Below are 23,364 nucleotides of genomic sequence, written 5' to 3' on the forward strand. Positions count from 1 at the left end.
TAACTGCTGTACGGTACAGCAGACCGTCTTATATATACAAGACTACACTATATCTAGAAGGATCCCGAGATTTAAGGAAAGGACGTGAATGTTCGAGAAAGACGTGGCGTGATACTAGTCACGTGACCTCTGCTAACGCAACAATATTTATAAAAGTGTTTAAAGACGTAACTGATCTCGTGTATTATATTTAGTTCTGCTGTAATTCCCGCGCGAGCTTGAAATTTCTCAAACTGTTTTATCAGCAATGAAAAAAATAAATAAATAAAGGGGTACTTCTATTCTCTTCCGCCATAAATCCGTGAGAAAAGTATTTGATACTCTGGTATTTAATACTTTTAATGGCTAAAACGTAGTTGCCACAACGAGGTTGTGAAATCGTTTGTTCATAATATATTTGTTTTAGAGCAAAACCACGTTTGGCTCTTTGCTCTGCGAGGAACCGAACCCCAGATTTTAGCGTTGTAAGTTCGTAAACTTACCGCTGTCCTACCGGGGGATGATATATGTCGGAAAAGAATCAATGTATATAGCTTTGCAGTATTGTTCATGTGACTTACTTTTGAAGAATATCTGTAGTAAGATAATGAAAAATTTAGGTAGTAAGCACTTTTATATACTAGAATGGAGAATCAAATTACCATGTGAAACATGATTATTCCCTTTTTTCAATCGTTTTTCTTTTTGAAGTTAAGCACAAAGCTACACAATGGGCTATCTGTGCTCTGCCCACCACGGGTATCTAAACCCGGATTCTAGCGTTGTAAGTCCGCAGACAATACCGCTGTGCTACGGGGAGGCTTTTCAATCGTTTACAATTTATATTTTGAAGACAGTTATGAAAATAAAACAGTTTGTGTATAATCTTAATGAGGTCTTTTTCATGCATGGTTATCACGTGTAAGCTCGGTTTCCACATAATAACAAAAGTATCAGTAATTTATTTACAAAGCATTTCGTTTACTAGATAATTTTTGTGTAGAATATGTTACAGACAAGAACAAAAATCGCAGTGCTACAAGGCTTAATTCCTTTTATTCTTTTACGAAGGGTTACGGACCACTTTTGAGAGAATGAACCACTGAGATTTGAATATTATTATTATTATGTGTTTTAAGATATTTTAAGGCCTTAAATATTCTTATCACCTTTACTTTCTTTGGGTTGGTAATAACGATATTACCCAAAAAGCAAACGGGACATCTACACGTTCAACCGTGTTTACTAATAAAACGAACTTCCTGATTAAAAACCATCATCAGTTTACTGCAGATGTATCTTCTGTAAAAGTATAAATGTTAGCAATAATAGAACTGGTGGTTAGGGCGCTAGACTCGCAATCTGAGGGTCGCGGGTTCGAATCCCCGTCCCACCAAACATGCTCACCATTTCAGCCGTGGGAGCGTTATAATGGGACTGTCAATCCCACTATTAGTTGGTAAAAGAGTAGCCCAAGAGTTGGCGGTGGGTGGTGATGACTAACTGCCTTCCCTCTAGTCTTACACTGCTGAATTAGGGACGGCTAGCGCAGATAGCCCTCGTATAGCTTTGCGCGAATATCGAAACAAAGAATAACAAGACTATAAGATCATGTACATCATTAGCAGTACGTACCGAATACGCAATCACAGATCTTACACTGCTGAATTAGGGACGGCTAGCGCAGATAGCCTTCGTATAGCTTTGCGCGAATATCGAAACAAACAAACAAAGAATAATAAGACTATAAGATCATGTACATCATTAGCAGTACGTACCGAATACGCAATCACAGATCTAGTTGTATTCAACAAAATGAATAACAACAAGACCACAATTACTGGAAATATCAAGAAAAGATATATACATGATTGAATACCAGTGTTTTTCACGTCAGAAACTTTATAGTAAGATCGCAAATATATTTATAGATTTCTTTATGTGTATTTATGTTTATTTACTGGATGACGTATCATTTAACAAATCAGTATATTATGTTGCGACTTGCAGTTATATCCGTCCAAAAAACTCTTTTAAAACACTGTGGAAAAAATATTAGGCCATTTGGTGTTGCGGCATCCTATCACATGTTCTTTGCATGTCCCTCTTAATCTAAACCTTAATATATTTTTCCTTGTAAGCTACGTATATTTTGAGGGAAAATATATTGATTTTTTTTTAATACGTGACTACAATAAATATAATGAAATTAAAGCTATAACAACTGAATAGTACAAAAACGGAATTTGAACCATAATAGTTATGCACATAGATTTGCACGATACAACCATGCTTGTTTGTTTGTAATTAAGCACAAAGCTACACAATGGGCTATCTGCGCTCTGCCCACCGCGGGTATCGAAATCCGGATTTAAGCGTTGTAAGTCCACAGGCATACCACTGTGCTACTGGGGGCTACAACCATGCAGAAGTTAAATATACATTTAGACTTATAACGTGGTATAAAACTACTGATTAAAAGAGACTCGTATTCTTTTAATGTTAAAGTGTTTCGGCTTCTTTGTTAGAGCATTCGTCAGATTTTATATGATTGATACGATTAGTAACAGAGGGACAGTTTAAAAACTACCATAACAACGTAGTAAAGAAGAAATGAATAAAAACCCTATAACCCGAACGCTTTCGAAAGGTGGACCCTTCTTCTTCAGGGGCAAACTGGGATCCATTCTGAAGAAGAAGGGTCCACCTTTCGAAAGCGTTCGGGTTATAGGGTTTTTATTCATTTCTGTCAAGACTTCTTGAACCTACGTGTTTTTCTGACATCATAAACAGAGTAAACAATATACTGTACCTCGTCTGAATCACTATACAACAATTAATAATAAATACTATCGGAACAACTCAAGCGATGATAAATAAATGAATAAAAAAAGCCACGACTTTTAATTTTTTAAAATTTCATTCAAGGTGTTTTTGAAAATTCATTTCTGAAACCTGTAGAAACAAATTCAAGCAACAAAATTCCAAAGATAGCATCTACACTACGTCCTGCTATAATTGTTTCAAAGTACGTGTCATTTAGAGAAGATTTTGCTCTTTTTCTTTAAGATCAACATGATTGCAAGAAAATGCATCGAGCATTATAGATTCTGTGGACTCTGGTTGAATATTCAATTAATTTTCCGGAAGATGATAAATTGCTGGAGAAAGGTGTGCTGACATCTTCTCAGCATGATATACTTGTTTTATTTTATTTTTTGAGAGCCAAACATGTCTAACTTGCCAAGGTATTCTTCCTTCTCAATATCAACAGCTCTTTTTTGGAGGATAATCTTTCACCGATATTTTTCCAACAACTTCATTATTTTTAAGTTTGTCGTGTTTTTCAGCAGTATTAACACTAATACTAACCTGATTTTTATCTAAAGATAACTGAGGCTCAGCAGTACCATCATCATTTTAAAAATTCTTTGGATTCGTCTCTAGTCTCGTAAAATATGAATCTACAAAAAACCTTTCTTGGCTATATGGACCTTGAAGTGAATACTGGCTATTGTGGCTTCCATAAAATTCATTTTGCTACATTTGTGATGCTAACTCTCAATAGTTTGCTACTTGGTTTAATAACTTATTCTTAATATTAAAAACATTTTTCTAATATAAAATATAACCTGAATTTCGGACAAAATTTCCAAGTGCTGGTTTATGGAACAGTTCCAACATTAATTCTGGACGATGACCAATGTGAGTCGGGCGTAAAATGAGTTTCGCCAGACCATTCTCGTAGTTAAACACTGTCCCATGAAACTTTTGTCCGAAATTCAGGTTCTATTACATGTCAGAAAAGGTTTTCAATGTGTATTTCTTATTTATTTATTTATTAATAAAAAGTGTATATATTTACGTTTGTGTATGTGTGTGTACATATGTTTGCTTGCATATCTGTGAGAAAATTTCTTGAAGTGATTAAGTACATGAGTATATATATATATCTAATAAATATAATAGAAAAATTAAGTATACATATATATATATATATATATATATCTAATAATTATAAATATTCATGATAAAACTTACACTAGACTACAGTTTTTTCACGTTACTCTTAATTAGTGCAGATGACAAGATGTGTTATGTTGTGAGAAGAGGAAATTCACTATACACTTTAAATTAATGTCCAAAATACAGCTTTTGAGTGGACTGTTTTTTTAACTCTTTTCGAACAAATCAGCATCCAATTAATATTAACAACTTTAAAATATTATGCAGTGAGAACAACATTAATAGATTGTTTGTTTGTTTGCAGTTAAGCACAAAGGTATACAATGGGCTATCTGTGCTCTGCCTACCACGGGTATCGAAACCCGGTTTCTAGCACATACCGCTGTGCCACTGGGGGCAACATTAATAGAAGAAAAATATAAGAGGCATTAATTATTCGTGAACTAAAACCTAAACAGATCAAAATACAGGTGTCACCCTATATGTTTTCTAAATTGGAACAAAATGCTCGCGCAGTATTTCACAAAGTAGAGACAGTTACGTCGTAAAAAAGTTAAATAAAAATAAACAATCTACTCAAAATCTGTATCTTTGGACATTTATTTAAGTTGTGTTATGTATCGAACTGAAAGCCTCCTGGCTAAGAGGATTACAAAAAAAAAAACTTGCAGTCTAGTGTAATTTTTATCACGAATATTAAGCTTGATGATTATATATATAATTTGAGGTAGTTTGTCTTATAAGAGTTTTAAATCCTTTATGCACTTTAACTATGTTTATCGAGTTTATTCTGTAAGCTGTTGAAAAAGAAACATTTTGTTATTCTATCATTGACTTTCATTAATACATTCTCTTTGTATCATGTTGGCATTTTCAAATACGTTGATTTTTTGTCAGTACCACCTAAATCCTGGTGACGTTGCTATTTCGTGTTACTGAGAAATTGTGTTGGTGTTTGTATTAGCAAGCGAATACGTTGATTTCAAATTTCAATAATTCTAATATTGTAATGTATGTTAATTGTAAAATGGTGATCAAATCAGCCCTATATGACAATAATTAAATTAATACAGATTAAAAACATTCATTTTTTTTCATTACCACTCCTTATCGTCATTATTAACTCATAGCGGAAAATGTCTGTGGTCATAGCTTCTAAAAGCGTTTGGGATATTCCATCGATCAGACAAGATCCAAACGTAGATCAGTGTTGTAGGAAGGAATGCTTGATTGAAAGTATAAGGAGCTACTAAAAGCAGCTCCCGTGTTGCCAAAGGCAGCTCAATCTGGGGGGGGGGGGCTCCCAGGAAATTATTATAAAAATATAACTTACAGTTGCTATATAAGTTAAATATGTAAAAGCGGGGGTGCTACATCACTCCCGGGTTCCGACGCCTCTGCAGATGTTAAACTATTCAGCAGCTATGGTGAATTAGTTAAAGGTTAGGAGTTGAGTGCTTGAACCCACAACGTCTCAACTCCTACTAACTTTCGCTGTCTCCGGCCAGTTGTGGGAATGCAGTCACCCTTAATATTTGAACAAATTTTTCAAGAGAAAGGGATAAGGATGGGAGTTTAAGTAATTATTACAGAACTATTAAGGTAAGGGTCTTTAGTTCTGTTTAACATCACTTTGTAATAATTTTTAAAAAACAAAAAGGTGAGGGTTGGGAGTCTTATAAATTGTAGATATATAGGATGGTTTTTTCTACCACAGTGATATTTTTGCTTATTTGTTCGGGTGGTTTGCCTTATTAAACATCTTATAATATTTAAAAGGGTAGATGTTGGGAGTTTTACAAATGTAAAAATTTAGGGTGGTTTATTTCTACTTTAAGGTTATTTTTATCTCTAAGTATTAAGGGTGACTGCCTTCCCACAACTGGCTGCAGACAATAAAAGGTAGTAGGAGCTGAAACGTTTTGTATTCAAGTACTCAACTTCTAACGTGTAACTGATTCTCCATAATTGCTGACTGGTTTGACACCTGCGTTTGGATCTTGTCTATTAGAAGAACCATGATCGCTGACTGGTTTGACACCTGCGTTTGGATCTTGTCTTTATAGAAGGAATATCCCCAACGCGTTTGAGAGCCACCACAGACATTTTCCGCCATGAGTTGATGATGATGATGAAAACAAAAAATGTTTTTTGTTCCATTGTGAATGCTATTGATTTGTATATGTGAGTATATATATATATATATATAACATTATACCGGTAGTTTTAAATAACATTGGTTGTCTTTATTTCAGGTTATTTCCAGGAAACACCTGATTTTGTTGATATATAATTCTATTAAAACCCCTTGTTCGATGGTATTAAGTTAATGGTTGGATATACTGATTTCAGTTCATGACTGTTAAGTCTCTAATCCACTCATATATAATATGTTTTTTTTTTTATCTTTCGCCTAAATTTGCCTAGATCGTTCTAATAAAAAAAGCTCTTTAATCCGAGCAGAGGTATTGTTTAATAACATCACTTTTACCAACCATTGTACTTTGATTAAAACCACCTAATCTCTGAACTTCTGTAGAGATAGATAGCCTGTGATAACGATGCTGACATTTCATTATACGTATATATATATGTTTCAAGAAAATATAGTAAGAGAATAATAAATTTAGCCCTTGCGTGATTATGGATATCTTATTTGACTGTTATATTGTTTTTCTACCTTTAACTAACTTTTACAAAATTAGATACCAGCTTAAATTTAGCACGTTACTAATCCTTTTTGTTATACAAAACATATTTGAAATTCTAACAAGGAGATATATGGCTGTAAGATATTATTTATAACTGGGCCGAAGGTGGCTCAGTGATTAGCGTGCCCGACTGTGTATACATGTTTCCATTGTTCGCGCCCTTTTACCTCCCTCGCCCCTACAAAAATCTCTTCGTACTCTGGGGCTGTTGGTTCTTTATAAGATTGACGGTTAAATCTTACTATTCGATTAGAGTAGCCCACGAGGTGACGGTGGGTGGTTTGACTAGCTGCCTTCCCTCTAATTTATCCCTTCAGAATTAGTGACGGTTTGCGAATATATTCCATGCGTAGCTTTGCCTGAAATTCAACAAACAACATTTGTAGTCATGATGTAATCTTCACACTCGTTACAGGCTTAAGATTGTTTTGATGTGTACTTTATGTTATTTTATTTGTTTGTTGTTAAGCTACAAATCTGACTATCTGCACTGTGTTCACTGCAGGTATCGAAACCAGGTGTTTAGCGTTATAAGCTCTTAGACTTGCTGCTGATCCATCGGAGAGCATTATGATATACTGATACGTATATCGATGTCCAAAACTCCTTATATTCTTCTCTGCATACATTTGCTGTTTGACTGTGAAAGTAACACCTACCCTGTTTGCTACTCGCAACCCAATTAATAACTAAAATATTACCTTAAAGACTGAAGTTAAATTGCAAAAAAAAATATTTTAATATGGATGTTGCATGTTATAAAGTGAACCATAATGAAATAATATCATGGAAGAAAATTATATGCTTGCGTAATGGCAAAAACAAAACAAAATCAAATGGTTGAAGAATATAACTTGTATATTAAAGTGAAAGTAATAATATATTTTCAAGTAATTACGAACCAAAACTTTTTTAAAGTGTTATACAATTCTGCAATAATTTAATTTAATCGTAATATGAATATTAAGTAATTAAACTTTTTGTTTGTTTGTACTGTATTTAAATAACATATCTATTCAACAAAGTATTGTCTATCGCCGCGCTTTCTTCTTCCCTCTGACGGTGCGCACCCTACCTCACTACACTATATATATTTCTTAAATTAGTATAGCTAGTCACCGTATTGTAATTCTAATTTTTTAAACAAATAGCTCTGTGTTAAGTCAAGATGTGAATTGAAACATTTAGATAAATATATTTTTAACATTTGTCTGAGTGTGGAAATTTACAACGAGAATTTTAGATATTACATGTTCTATTTCTCCTTCGATGTCGCTTTCTTACTATAAACGCGGAAGGATATATAAAATGTGGAACTACCTCATTTTGATACAGGGTTAAAGGGAACGCTTATGTAGTTGGTGAATTTAGATGCTGGTAAATGGTTCCGTTAATTTAGGGTTTGCGCAATGTCAGATGTCGCGGCATTCTGAATGTTTTCTTGGTTGATGAATTAATAACAATCAGAAAAAAAATTGAGCTTTGAATTTTAATTTTTATCTTTTTTTTACGAAAAACTGATTTTGAGTCATGGGAAATGCCGCCACCACTAAAAAGGGAGAACACGTTACTGAAAGTGGTAAGGTTAGATAGCTATTTCAAAATTTTATATTTAATAATAATTGCTCTGAGACCGAGTCCTACCCCAGAGAGTAGAGGCTAGCAGTAGCACCACTACGGCACTAGCGGTTTTTAAGTGATTCTTATCAAGCTACGGCTAAGCCTAATATTAATAGTAGTACTAGTAATAAATAATATTAAGAGTTATATATTATATTAATATGTACTAGCTAGACTGGATGCTTCTGACACTGGAATAATAATGTACACTGTTTGAAAATAAAGTTAAAATCAAATATATGATTTGGAGCCCGAAATATTAAAAAAATAAGAAATCAACTAACAAGTTATAACGTTTGACTTTGACAGATAACAACTTAGCAAGTATAATAAATTTAATAGCTTATGAACTCTGATGTTGAGTATACACACATCCACTATAATGTATAAGAAAACAGAATAGATGAGCACTGTTGTGTTGGCAGTGTACTTGTAGGCTGTAGTACTTTTATATTTAATTTTAAAGTTATTATCATATTAAAAAAGCTTAATAATCATTATAGAAATGTTTGAATAAGAAAACAAAATAAGTAAAATGAAATGTATAGTAAAGTGTTTATCAACCACCAGTCTGTCATAATCACCTTACTGGTCTGTGGGATTTCAAAGAAATGGACAGAATATTCATACATGTAAAAATCGTAAGGGTTTTTCATTGCACTAGTATCTTAGTGATGTATGACAGTTTATGGAAACAGTGAGATGGTCCTTGGTATTGAAAAAGTTGAAACACGGGTATAGTGCAATCATCTCTCAAAAGAAAAAAAAAATATTCACAACATTTCAGCCTGATGTATGACAAAAGTGTTGCAGATAAATTCAGTTTTGTTTCACAGGTGAAGGCACTTGTGATAATGTGTGCCTTTTCTTCATGCCAGGATGATAATGTTTCTCTCCAGATTTTAAAGAAGGTAGATGTCGTATATATATATATATGAGCCTCTCTCCTTCAAGTTTCATTTTTGGTAGACTAATAGACTGAGTAGTTGCTGGAGTACTGAAGAGTTGCCAAGCTTGCTTATATTTAAAAGTTAACCTGGAAATTATAGGCTAGTTACTGGTATCACGTACAAGGTAAAATTCATGGTAGTGTGATAAAGAAAAAGAAAAAAGTATTTTGGTAAATGTGATTTAAAAAAAAAAAATTGCCAATATGGATTCACTGAGGGAGAAGTCTTTTTCTTACTAACTTGATTATTTTATTTGTTTGTGTAAAACCAAGCTATGTTTTGTTGTTATCTGAATGATAGAAAGAGTATATGTGGACTTTGTGTATTGGAATGTGCCTAATGTAAAGGTTTTAGCCTTTGCTTTTAATATTTAAATTAATGAAATTGATAGATGTAATTAGTAAAGTTGGATTATGCCATTAAATTCTTAGGTATTTCTAGTTGTATTGATTGGGTCATTACAAAATAACTAGAATCAGTTGGCAAGTTTGAGAAGTAGTTGGTAAATGATCTTTAAGTTTAACTACATTAGTGCAAATTAATGCTCTTGATTGATAATATTGACCATGCATTTAGTGTATGTGTGGAACCACTCAGTATGTTACCAAATAAAATGCTCTTGGCATGGTGATATATAAGCCAGTCACTCAAGCTTTTCAGGTAGTATCCTGTTGCTAGTAACAAAGCTAAAAGAATTTCAGAATGCATTTATTTATTGATTACAGATTGAAAGAGATAATTATTTCTATACAAAGCACTAGCTAGGCTTCACTGGTGATATTGTGTATTGTTTTGGCCTCCTTATCTAAGAAAAGATATAAACTTGTTGGAAAGAGGGCTATTAGGATGATACTGGGTTATGTTATGGAGATAGGTCAATATCTCTTAATTTGTTTCTGTTAACAAAAGAAGGGTAAGAGGTAATCTTATTGAAGTTTACAAGATTGTCTTGGACAGGGATCTCCAAAATGCTCTGGACAATGTCCGGGTGGTAGATCTTTTTAGGTTTCACGGGCCAGAGGGGTCATGGTAAAATTAAGTCGGGATACATACATGATCAGACTGGCTTTTGCTCAGTTATGTTTTTTTTTTTTACAATATTAAACAATTATATTATTACTTTAATAAACTGTTGGCGGGCCTGATAAACCGAAGCTGCGTGCCAGATGCGTTCCACAGGCCATAGTTTGGAGACCCCTGGTCTAGGAGATTGGTAAGATAAAGGCCTTTGATTTTTTTTCTGTGTTGAATTCTGTAGATAGTAGGATGAGAGGACATAAGTTTAAGATTTCAAAAACAGGTTAGGCTATAGTTAACAGTTTTAGTTTGTGAGAGGGTGATAGGTTGTGAAATTAATTGCTGTTAGCAGTAGTAGAGGCTAGCATCTTACAGTTGATGGTTTTCTGAAAAATAGTGTGTTTAGTTATTAGTTTATCTTGAGGTTAGGTATGCACAGACAGCCTGGAAAGACCAAATGGTCTGGTAGTCACATGCTGTCTCTGTTATGTCAATTTTAAAACTGTCGTGGTTAAACAGGGCTGTAGATAAGTTATATAATTCTTTGCAACATCTTATAATATTTTTACAGAACTGCAACAATACAGTAGTAGTCAACTTCATCTTAGGAAATTAAAAATGAGTGCAATTTAAATCTATAATTAATGTGCAAATGTATTTTTAATTTGAATCATTTTAATTAATTATGATTTGGTCTGTATAATTAAACTGATTTTTTTTTATTTAGAACTAAATAATTTTAATACTGTTTGTTTTTTCTTGCATACACTTTAGGGAAATAAATTGGGTCTGCATTATGTGTTCTGCACAAATTTTGTGGTCAGATGATGGTGACAAACTCTTTGGTATAATTAATTGAGTGCACAACTGACAATAACTGGGTTATCATAATGTGAAGTGTTTTGTTAATTTTTGTTCTTATTGTATATATTTGTAAAAGTAAGATTAAAGAGGATTTTATCAAAGTATAAGAAATTTTCAAAGAAAAGAAAACCATTTGATGCATTGTTATTACCAATTAATTCTCGAACACTTAATCTTTAAAATTCAAAAATATCACAGACTGAGGGTTGTTAAGCACTTGATTGTATAATTCCCTTGACTAATGCTGTGATTTTGTTACCAGTATACATTCTTAAGCAAAAAGGTTACTTCCAAGCTAGTGGAATGGTTGGTTCGATGATGTGTTATTTTTGTTGGATAGGGACTTGTACATATATGGATGTGAAGATCTGTCTTTGCAGTATTTCCACAATTCCTGGAAAGTCCTGGAGATATTTTTTTTCTGGAATCTGTTGGGAAATTGTTAAATTGAAATAGTCCCTGTTGTTGTCACCACACACACTGTAACCATGTGTGCAGTATGCATACATTACCAGGAGCTTGAGACACTCCCACATGCCAATGTGATGCTTATTTGAAGTTGTCTGTATTTGTTGACTTCGCTTGAGCTTCCAACTGCAGGTCTAACTTTAGACCCTAAATTTTTTAAGAAGGAGGCATGCATCAATTTCTTAGTGTTAGTTATCTTTGTAATATCTCATACATAATATTATATGAGCTGATTTTTGGGCTAACTATTTCGTACTGTTTGGTAAAATTAGATGTACCACAAAGTTACCATCTAATAGACAGTTCAGTGTTTCAATATATGGTACCTGTGAAATAGAATTATTAAACATGTTTTGAAATTCAATTATACCAGTCTACACTTGTATATTAACCTTGATTAATTTAAAATAATGTCTTATTGATCTTGCTACCCAACTAATGTACAATTTCATACATCTTTTGGTCCTAGGTGGGTGTCAGAATGCTCATTCCATTTTTACAGAGTGCCATTCAACATGGCATTGTGTATTTGATGTCAGAGTTGTCAACTACTTGTTTTAGCCTATGTTGGTGACTTAGTGACAGTTTGTGGTAGAGGAGAGTAAATACCAGGTGCAATATAGAGGGATACTGAAAAGTCTGAATCCGACTGATGTTGTCAATTCATAGACATGTCTTGAGTACAGATACTCTTGATATTTTGTGTACAACAGACTTGTAAGTTTTACTAAAAGCTTAGATACAAATAGTAACTTTAGAATTTTGATCAACAATCCTTCTTCAATATGAAGTTAGTCCAGTGAACTGATTCGTGCACATTCGGCTAAACTTGTATGATGGATTCATTAAAGTGAATGCAAATATAATAAAGGACTGCTACTATTGTTTTTTTTTAAGTTGAATGTATTTCAAGATAAGCTAATAAAACAATTTTTATATATATTAATTTAATATGAATAACAAGATGAACAGTGAGTGGTATAGGCAAAATAACAAAAGTATCTATTATCTTTAATAATTATATCAGTTACCTCAGTAACCCATATCAGTAATCCTGCTTTCTAAGCTGCTACTGTTGTTTGTAAATGATTTATTGAATAAAAAAAGGGGGGATAGATTTTTTTATTGACAAATTTTTTGCACATCGAAGACAAATAATAGACTAACCATATCAATTAATATGTGATTGCTAAAATGATGAAGGGGGGTCTTTATAGGGCTAAAATGGTGATTAAAATTCAAATAAATGGCAGAATTTTTGTAATGCTATTACAGATTTTATGTTAGAAGTGTGAAAATATAGATTTGGTTCAAATTAGATGTTTGTGATGACCAAATACAAAGTCTATAGTTTCATATGAATTAGAAACTCAAGTTACCAATATTGACAAGCTAGTTCAGAATCTTTTATATGTTTTTATGTTTTCTGAGATATTGTTATATTTAGTGAATAAACCAAGGTGGCTCTGACCACCTCTTCCGTTTTTCAAAATATGTGCTTATTGCTCAATGATGTGTGTATAACCAATCGAAAGCTGAGAATTTCCCCCTCATTGTTTTCTTTTCATGGTAGAATCAAAGCAGAAAGGTAAGAGAATTTGAAGATCGAAGTATCATATATTTTTAGACCCAAATGCAACCTAGTAAGCTGGAAAAATTATAGTGGAATTCTGTGATATTAATTTAGTAATTTTTGATTTTTTGTTATTTCAAAATGCACATATAAAACCTAAAAGAATTAATATGTTTTATATTCTCCATATGGGAAATTTGACAAGGCTTAGCAAATTATGGCAAGGAGAATACGAGTATGAAGTTTGTTGTTTTCTATACTTTATTTACTGTTCTATGTTTTAAGAAAAATATCTGAAATTTAAGAACTTGTTTGTAAATAATAATAATAATAATAATATATATATATATAACTGAAATATGACTATATTTTACAAAATACTGGTCTACCAGAACAAAGCCAAGAGAGGTCACTTAGTAAAAGCCAGTTTTATACTATTAGATACAGTAACATCAGTGCATGTGCACTGCATCATTGCAACCTCTGTAATGTTAATCAGACACAGTTGAAAAGCCAATAAAATATAAATAATATATGTATATAAATGTATAGTGTTATGAGGTTTAAGCTATTTAGACTAAACACTTGTGATTTCATATTATAATTTGGAGTCATTCTGGAATGAAAAAAGTGTAACTTATACCTGTTTCTTAATTTTTTTATGGTGGTTATGAGATCGATAAAATTGACCAAACCTATAAAGAGATACAATAGTGAAAATAATAGATAAAATATAAAGTTTTTTCTTTAAAAAATGTTTGATAATTATCTGGAGCTTATGAAGATTTTGCATGTGAAATTTGAAAATTTTCTGACACATAGAAATATTTTTATCTTAAAATCCAAATTACCTTGCATGTTGGATAGTCAACATTTAAAAAGGAAAAATGCACAAGGAATTCATTATTTAAAAAATTTGATAATTTGTGTACGAAAACCTTGTAATGTTTACTGTTAATCAGCAAAATTTTGTGTTGATATACTTACTATATTAAAATTATAGTTTGAAAACTATAACAAGCAAAAAATGGTTATGAGGTCAGTTCCTGGTCCTGAGCTGATAGTTAATGGGTTGAGCAATTTGTAAATTTCACTAACTGCCCAGTTCTGTTAAGTGGTTTATCTTCTGTGTGTTAGCTATTTTTTTTAATAACTTTCTCCTTCCTAGTATGAATACTTGGTTTTTACTGCTCCTGGTGAATTTTAAAAATGTTAAACTTTTTTTTTTGCTGCTGAATATGTACTATCACATTTAGCCACACTTAATATCAGTCAAAATGACTGTAGGTTGAATACAAAATACTAAATGAAGGTTCATCACAAACTTAATTATTTATACACCTTATTTGACTTTATCACTAGATGGCGTGCCACACATTATTGAACAATGTTAACAAAATACATTGTAGATGAATGTTTTTAGTGCATCATTCATAGATTCTTAATATCTGTAACTATTGCAAACAGTATAAAACAGTGGAAAGATGACCATAAAGATGCCAGGAACCAATGAAAGAAGCTTGGTAAAATGGAAACTCAAATTGTGAAACAAAATTGATATGGAGATGTATGTTAAATTTAAATTTCATATTTTTTTTTATGTGTGAAACACCTATTGTTCATATAATTTTCTGAAGCACTGATTGTAATTGTTAAATATAATGCAAACTTTAAAGAACAGTCTGGTCATTAAAAAAAATTAAACATCATGCAGCTATTCATAATGTGTTTGTTTACTTGGTCTGTTGAGCATGAGCATAATGGAATTGTTTATAAAGTTTTTTGTTTATTTTTAATAATATTAGTATTTGAAAACAAGGGCTTTTTTTCTCCCCTTAATCATAATGGCTATCGGAGATAATTTATATATATATGTCAAACCTAATACGCTATGAATTCTTTATTTTGGAACATCTAATTTTGCCACAAGTATCAGATGATGTAAGCAAGACTCAATTTAAAATCATTTAGAAGGTGCCTTGTTAACTTAAGGAGGTATCCAACAAGTGAGGAGTTTAGGGACTGTTGAAACTTCCAGTGAGCATAACTTAGGTCACATATCATAAAAATGTATCATTTACACATCATTTCTGTTCTGCAAGTGTATTAATGAGACTACAGTAGATCAAGCAAATTAGTAATACATTTTTGGTGGCTCATAATGCTATACTTCTTAAATCTGTGGATGTGATAAAAGTTTTAATATTATCAACCACCTGTTTCTCATGTCTTTTTATTTCTGACTTATTTTTTAATCAAATCCCAAGCTATCCTCTAGTTATGCAAACCTTCCATTCTATATATAAGTTTGAAGCTCTTAAACTTGTATTTATCCCTAATTTCCTCCTTTAAGTGCTTAATTAGCCAATTGGTTTTGATCTGACATGTCATAATTTTTTTTAGGAATTAAAAACAATGTAATTTTCAAGTTTTTTTCAAGATCTGTCTTAAATCATCTTTTAATTTATTATCCCAATTCATTAATTATGAATTTTGTTTCTTAGTCTAAAAATTGGCTTTTTGAAAATTAAGATTTAAAATTTAATTTTTCTTGATCTCAACGTTTAGCAGAACACCATAAGTAGTATGCAATGATCATTACTTTTTCACAAATGTTCAAACACTTCAATTCTAGTAACCAAATCCGTATTAGTGGTTAATAATCAGTCTAAAATGCCATCTTTTCTGGTTTGTTCTTTGAACATTTGGATTAGAAAACTTCCCAGAATAACTTCATGAAACTTTCTCCCTCACTGTTTCACTCCATATAGCCCAATCAGAGTGTCTGAAATTAAAATCTTCAATGATTATTATATCGTTATCCTTATGATTAGTAGTTCTGATCTTTTTATATCTTTTGTCACTGACATCTGTCTGATCAAGTACTGTGAAAACAATTGCCAATTAAAAACTCCTTATTGTAGCCCACGTAGATTTAACCTCTTGAATTTCTTTTTTACATCTACAGTTTGACAGGCTGTAGCACATATGTTATTTAGATTTCTAAGTTATTACCATTAGACATCTATATATAACCTGTAATTTCAAAAAATTTCTGTTGTCAGTGTTCTCCAAATCTAACCAGATTTCAGTTGATCTCATTACATCATAGTTTTCCATTTCAACTTTAGCCCTAAACTTATCTGGAAATTATAATAGTGGTGATTTTGCTGATTCTTGAACATATTATGCTTATTTTGAAAAAATGACTTCAAAACTGTTATTTAAGTGCATTAAATCTTCTTTTCCAAATCTTGTCATTGCCTTGGCTATCCTATCAATTTGTTTATTCACAGTTTTTCAAAATCTCTCACTTCTAAGCAAGTTTAGTTTAAACTGTATTAAATGAAATTATTTTGAACCTCTACAAATGTCATGCTATCTGACATACTTAATGGGAGCCAATCTAAAAAGTACAATGCACTCGTACCCTCCTAGATGTCCCCCCAAGTCCAAACAGCCCAACTGCTGCTCTAAGCATATCCCTGATAATCTTTCATTTTAATTAATCCTATAATGAAGACGTGCTTCAGACTGCAGCATCTTATGTACCTCTCATTAAATTTTGTTCCAGTAATAAAACCAGTGGATAAAATTATTTAAAACTTGACAAGAACTTTCATAAAACTGTGTAGTTTGAGAAAAAAAATAATTTTCAGTATCTGGTAGTGTATTTGGTGGGTTTTGCAAATATGTGGATGCTCAAGTTGTGGCACCCCTCTACCCCTTTTCTTTTAACCTTAAACTTGACACTTTTTTTGGTCAGGCCTATTCACAAGTCGATGAGCAGGATTTGTCAGCTAGCCCTAAACCTGATGAAGCTCCTGCTAGTCTGATTTCTCTTTTGTTTTTGTGTACTACACCTGTAGCAAGTGTACATGTTTCATTTTTTTTTTCTACATTCAGTCATATAGTATAAATGTTCATGTCGTATCTCAAAGTGTTTTACACTTTTAGCATTCTTTAAGAAGACCTAGGTATCAGCTGCAAGTTTCTGTACATTGTTAGAGAATCTTATCCTAGCTAGTGCCATTAATTATTGATTGTAATCAAGCTGCTTTCAGTTCTGTCGTTGAGCAACATCATCATCTTTAATAAAACTTTTATGCTATTGCGTGTCAAAGTTAACAAAGATTCTCCTGCTTAAAAAGAATTGAGAAAGCTTGTATAAAGCACACCAGTCATGGATACATTTACTTCAAAAGCAGAATCTCAATTCTTGCTTATAAAGAAGGAATAAATAACTTACAGAATCATACAATTTTCCTCTTTCTTTAATCACTAGACATCTGTGTACATAATAGAAAACACTTGTATCATAAATGTAAGTAAATCACAAACATTGGATGTTATTAGTTGTGTAGTATACTATAGTATTGAGAGGTGGATTTGATTAAAGATGAAAAGTGCCTAACAGACTTGGACTTGGATCTTGTTCATATATATTTATGTCCTTCACTAAATATTATACCATCTGAGTTAGCTATGATTGAAATTCAAGTTTAGACGCTATTAATCTTAAACATAGTAATATTTGTTTTGTTGTATCAGGCTTGTTTTCAGGAGTGTTGAAGGACAAATCTCACTTCTAAAACCAAATATGTGCATAGAAATTCAGAATAATTCAGTATCAGTTATACTGTTCCAACAAAGTTTGGGTGAAAATATTGTCGGTGTTGATCAGACCCAAAAAGACAATGCCTCGGTAATAAGTATAAAATAGCTTATGTGAGGCTTACATGAACTATATAAAACCTGTGAATTTTTTGTTTCGTATCCTTACAATGTTTGGATTTCTAGGAGATTCGCTTTAACTTTGACTATTTTATTGGTGGCTAAGCCATCTGAATTGTCCATTTTTCACTATAATCTTTTGAGCGTTGTTATATCATGAAATATATATGCGAGTGAGTGTGCTTTACATTTAAACATTATTCAAAGAAACTATGAGGGAATTCAGACTTATTTCATTAAATATACAGGTATTAATCTTTTCATGATTAATTTTATTGTTTGTAATTTGAACTTGGTATGTAATATTTCCATCATTCACATTTTATTACATGAACATACACAGTTTAGTATTAAAAAAAAATTAAATAGATCAACTGTTGACATTTTAAGCATATCACTTGTCTTATACAGTGTGAAAGTATTGCAGCTGTGAATATTATTCCATTGAACAAATTGGCAGAAAATATAATCATCACATTATCTAGTTTTTTAAAGGAGTGGGGGGAATAAAGATTGGTATTGTGCGTTTCAGGATGTGGACCCACAGCATTTCGTATGAGATCGCGTGTAGACAGTGAAATGTCCAGCTTTGATTGTAAGTACAATATAGTGGTTGAAAATTGTGGTCTGACAAAAAAAAAAGTAGAACTAGTTACAGGCCTTAGTTCTCACTGCATTAGAACAAGCACTGATATACGTGTAGATTCTTTTAGTGGTGTTTTATTTTACTTCAGATAGTTTTTGCTTTCTTAAGGCTAGTGTTATACATTTTGAACTCTTTCTTTCTCAGCATGAAATTTCAATAGATATTCACATATTTTTAAATGTAGAATAGTGAAAATACCTGTGTTGAACTAGAAAACTTTAGTTTTACTTTTGCATTTGTTTTTGAGTAGAGGAAATTGCACAGTTAGCTACATGGATGAGTATGAATATTTATAATTTACTGTTCATTTTTTGTTTATGTGTATTTCTATTTATGAAAACATGTATGTGCCTTTGCATAGTACAAGTTGTCATGTAAAAAAAGAATGTTATATGACAAATGAAAAAGAATCATTCAATTGTACTTTAATATGATTGTTAAATATATTTGTGCAGTCTGTACTTTTTAAATTGTACACGTGCATGATAACCACTCTACATCTAGATTTTTAGTGTGTATGAATATAAATTTATGAATATATATCAGTGATTCCCAACCTTTTCACCATGAAGGACCCCTTTTATTATTTTTTTTTTTCCCCACAGACCCCATGTTCTTTAAAGATTCTGTCTACCCAACAAGCTGTTTTTATTAACTATTAATTAACTCGTTTTCCCATTTTTCACTATAAAATAAGACATTAAAACAGCAGTATTAAAAACTTGCTTGTTTAATGAGATGGTATAACCTTTGTGGACCCCAGGTTGGGAACCACTGATTCATGTACTTGATTTTTTTTGTTCGTTCTTATTTTTCAACTTAATGAATTCTGTATATGGTAAGAGTTAATAATGACAACTTGTCGAGAGCTACATGTACATTATTTGAATGGACATAAACTTTAATTTTAAAGTTAGCACATACTGTGCTTATGCATATTTTTTTTGAATTTGGGATTGGTATTCTTCATGTATTTAAGAAGAGATGTGTATGTTTGTGTACATGGATATGAAAATTACATATATAAATTTTATTGGAAAAAGTTATGAATAAAGTAGTGTGCATACAGTGTGAGATTTTTACTGCTTAGTACATCTGTTTTACTTTCAAGGAAAGTAAGTTTCAGTATTAGATGGTATGCATGCTTAATAACATAATTGTATAATTATAATTGGAAGAAGTTTAATTTTACTGTCATATTCAATACTTAAATATTTTGTCCCAAAAACTGATTATACATTGTATGACTTAAACAGCAATAAAATGATTAATTTACATAGTCAGGGATGTGGAATTTTTTAAACCTTCTTGTTCAAGGGACAGATTGCTAGAAAACTTTACTTTTTTCCGTCATAAAATTCTTCTTGCCTTTTTTCCATCATAAAGAACACACACAAAAAGTAGAATATAACTTTTAGAATTTTGCTTTTATTTAGCAGTGAAAAAATACAGTGACATTGGTGGCTTAATTTTGTTGTGAATGGTATATACCATATTTTGCATTTGGTATATATTTGTTCATGCTTATTATTATTTAGTCATTAGGATTTTGTAGAATTTCCCATACATGAATTGCTAATGAAATCATGTTTCAATGGTTCAGACTACATTACTTGCCTCATCACATAACAAATAGCTAGCACCTCTGCACTACTGCTAAAAAGTTTGTGTGCATGTGCTAAGCTGTTGTAACAGCTCTCACCCCTATGTGTAATCATGTGAACTGTGCTAGTCTGTGATGTAATCAACATCAGACTATGCCCCTCCACAAATAGGAGGGTGATGCATCTTTTTTGCATTGTTCTCCCCTTGAACACTTTATGTAAACCAAAAGCCCATTCTCATCCTTGGCATTACTGTTTATACGAGTTATTTTCTTAGACCTTTTATCAAACAAAGGATATTTTGTGCTGCACTTTTAAATTGAAAATAATCTCATTTACAGCTTCTAATAAGAATTATTATCTTTCTTGTATTAATTTTATTTCTTTACATAACAAAACCACAAGATTTGGGAGACATATTTAAGAGACTATGATGTGGCATCTTTAAAAGGATTATTGCCCATTGTCATTAATGCAGGGATAGTGTATAGGCGGTGGTGCTTAGAGGTACTCTGATGGTGAGCAATGTTACCTCCATGAAATTATTGGTTATCTTTTTTTTTTATCTAGGGCTCATATCCTGCTTCTATAGCTTCTGCTGAGCCTCCATGTCTTTTGACTGGTTCTTCTATCCCTCTGATAAGGATCAAGTAACCCACTTTTGCTCTTTGCCACTCTGATAACTCAGTTATATGACATTTTTTTCTCTTACTACTGTTGTATATTGTGTCTCATGAATGAGCTCATTCCGGCTTCTCAAAACTAGGATTTTTTTCACCTTTGCTTTCCCCACTTAATTATCATGTTCATGAAGATTTTTATCTCAGATTCATGTCAACTTTCAGTTGCCCTTTCTTCCCTGCCTTAAGACTCTTCTGTAGTCTGTGGTCAGAATTCTTCCTTTTTCTTAGAACTCCAATTCCTTAAATCTCTTCAACCAACTTGGGGATTTTCTCCTCCTACTTTGACTATTTTGTACCCCCTAAACCTGTCCAGCTTCTTAGCCATCTGTCCTCTTCATCTCTTCTTTATGAAGTTTTGCATCACAAACACCAACAGTCTTACTAGCAATGGTTGGACCATTCTGCCTTGATTTCTTTTTCAGCAGTTGTAAAGTTATATTTGTTTTTAGAATTTGCTTGGCGTTACTTCCTGGAGTTAGACCCTTTAAGTTTGATCTCGGGGAACTCCATTTAGAACCATTCATTCTAGATTTTTTTAGGTGTTCCTTTCTAAATTTGCTGAAGTAGCTTAGAGCTTTTCTTTGGGCCGTGACCATTACATCTGGTTGTGAGATTGCCATGTCCCTGGGGGGCTCTGAACTTAGTAACAGATACGCTATCTTGCCTAGTCCACATTCTTTCCACAGAGTGGTCTTTACATCTTGTAGTGTTTCATTGCCACTTATTGGCCAGTTTAATTACAATTTCCACTCATTTGACTCTTTGTGATTCAGGAGCCTCTAACTCTTCCATCTTGGAGGTCTATCACTTTTTCTTATGGACCTCATCCAGGCCTTACTAATCACTCATCCTTCTTGACCATTATTCCATTGAGATTGGAATCACAGTTTAGTTCTCAGAGCTCTCACAAGTCCTCCTTTCAAACCTTTGCTAACTGTTCTCCTTTACCATCTTCTTCTTAAGGTTCATTTTCTTTTTTCTTGCTTGCAGGTAGCCTTGATCTGAAATTTGTGCCTCAGATGCTTCCCAAACTTTTTTTTAGAGGAACAGATTTATTTTATTTTATTTTTCAGACTGTTCTTCATTCCATAAGACTTGGACTTCATGAGATGGTGATAGGATGTTTCCCCACTTACCCTCCCTTGAACTTTTTTGTATAATTGTTTAGACCATAATTATTATTTTTGTCCTTTGTAGGCAGTATGATGTTACATCACTTACACAGCTCCCTTCAGAGACTATTGAAACCATTTTTACCTGCTATTGAATTCCTGTACTTCTCATAATTTATCTCCTTCCACTTTCACTGGATGGGTTAAGAAACTCACCTGGCTTATTTATTTCTCCATGAAAAATAACACTTCATGTTAATGCTACATCACATTGTGTTCATCATCTCTAAGCTTTTTTTGTCTCTGGCTGTTGACATTCCCTGGATGAAATCTTGCGGGTGGGTATGTAGACAACCCAAGACACCACTGTGTCACGTTACTTATGTCACAATCCCTCTCTATCCCAAAATCTGCATTGAATAGAGGGGTGACTGAAAGTGTTCAGCCTATGCACCCCTGCTTACTGCCCAATGTTGAGATGGGGTTTTATGCAAAGCTACTTCTGTGGTGTGTATTTGTCTATATATATATTACTATACTGTTATCAATCCTGGCTGTCAACTTATTTTCATAACTGATAATGTCTGTCGTAGTAGCACCCAAATGTGTTGGTGATATCTCATTATCAGACAAAATCCAAACACCAATATCAATCTAGTCAGCCGTCATGGATAACAAATCGATCAAATAAGGGTATGAAGCTGAGTGCTTACACCCACAATGTCTCAGCTTCCACTGCCTTTCACTGTCTATTTCCATTTGTTAGAAGGCAGTTACCAATAAATTTCTTCAAGTAGAAATAAATTGAAATGGAACCAACCTAATATTTCCACTAATTAAACTCTTAACCTCCACCCTTACAAAAAGATATTACAATGAACTATAAAATATTCGGTAGAACTATATAATCTACCTTAAAAGTTCTTATATAGTTCTAACTCCCAACCTCCTCCCTTTGTCCTGAAGATTTATTCATGTATAACACGGAAATGCCAACACAAGCCTAGCTACTTGAAGTTAGTCTTTCCTTCCCAGTTATACTGAGTAAAATTACTTGAAAACTTACTAATAGCTATTTATAAGCTAAAGTAACTAACTTCCTTTTTATTTTTTTTATAAGATATTTTCCTTAATCAATAATTTATTTTCTAAAATATTTTTATATTTATTAAAAAATAAACTAAAGATAATGGATATAAAGATGGATAATTAAAGAAATACATTATTTTTAATAATAAAATGTTATCCATAAAAAAATTATAGCTATTATAGACTATTAAGAACCATTTTAGTTGAGATATAATAATACCTTTTAACATGATACTCGGAATAACACCATTAGGTGTGGGTAGACCAAGAATGGGGAAAATTAAATTATCTTCTTTTATCAAAAAATAGTCAACTGCACTGTACCCTCTATAAAAGTAATGTCCAAAT

At 32.3% G+C, this 23,364-nt stretch overlaps 1 protein-coding gene across 6 annotated transcripts in view; it reads left to right on the top strand.

Annotated features, from left to right (window-relative positions):
* The window catches only part of LOC106462361 (cAMP-dependent protein kinase catalytic subunit alpha), a 107,437-nt gene that overhangs the window by 37,076 nt on the left and 46,997 nt on the right, over positions 1-23,364 (top strand). For 2 of the 6 annotated variants that reach the window (XM_022389754.1, XM_022389759.1), the window contains exons 1-2: positions 8,006-8,235; positions 18,415-18,477. The exons of 1 other annotated variant lie outside the window; for it this stretch is intronic. In XM_022389754.1, the coding sequence (XP_022245462.1) occupies positions 8,187-8,235; positions 18,415-18,477 (112 nt within the window). In that variant the 5' untranslated portion in view covers positions 8,006-8,186. Of the gene's footprint in view, positions 1-6,037; positions 6,130-8,005; positions 8,236-18,414; positions 18,478-23,364 lie in introns of those variants that run through there. 3 more of the 6 variants (XM_022389772.1, XM_022389777.1, XM_013922281.2) reach the window with 3 other exon arrangements.

The sequence above is a fragment of the Limulus polyphemus genome, unplaced genomic scaffold (assembly GCF_000517525.1).
Source record: "Limulus polyphemus unplaced genomic scaffold, Limulus_polyphemus-2.1.2 Scaffold45, whole genome shotgun sequence".
Lineage (NCBI taxonomy): Eukaryota > Metazoa > Arthropoda > Merostomata > Xiphosura > Limulidae > Limulus > Limulus polyphemus.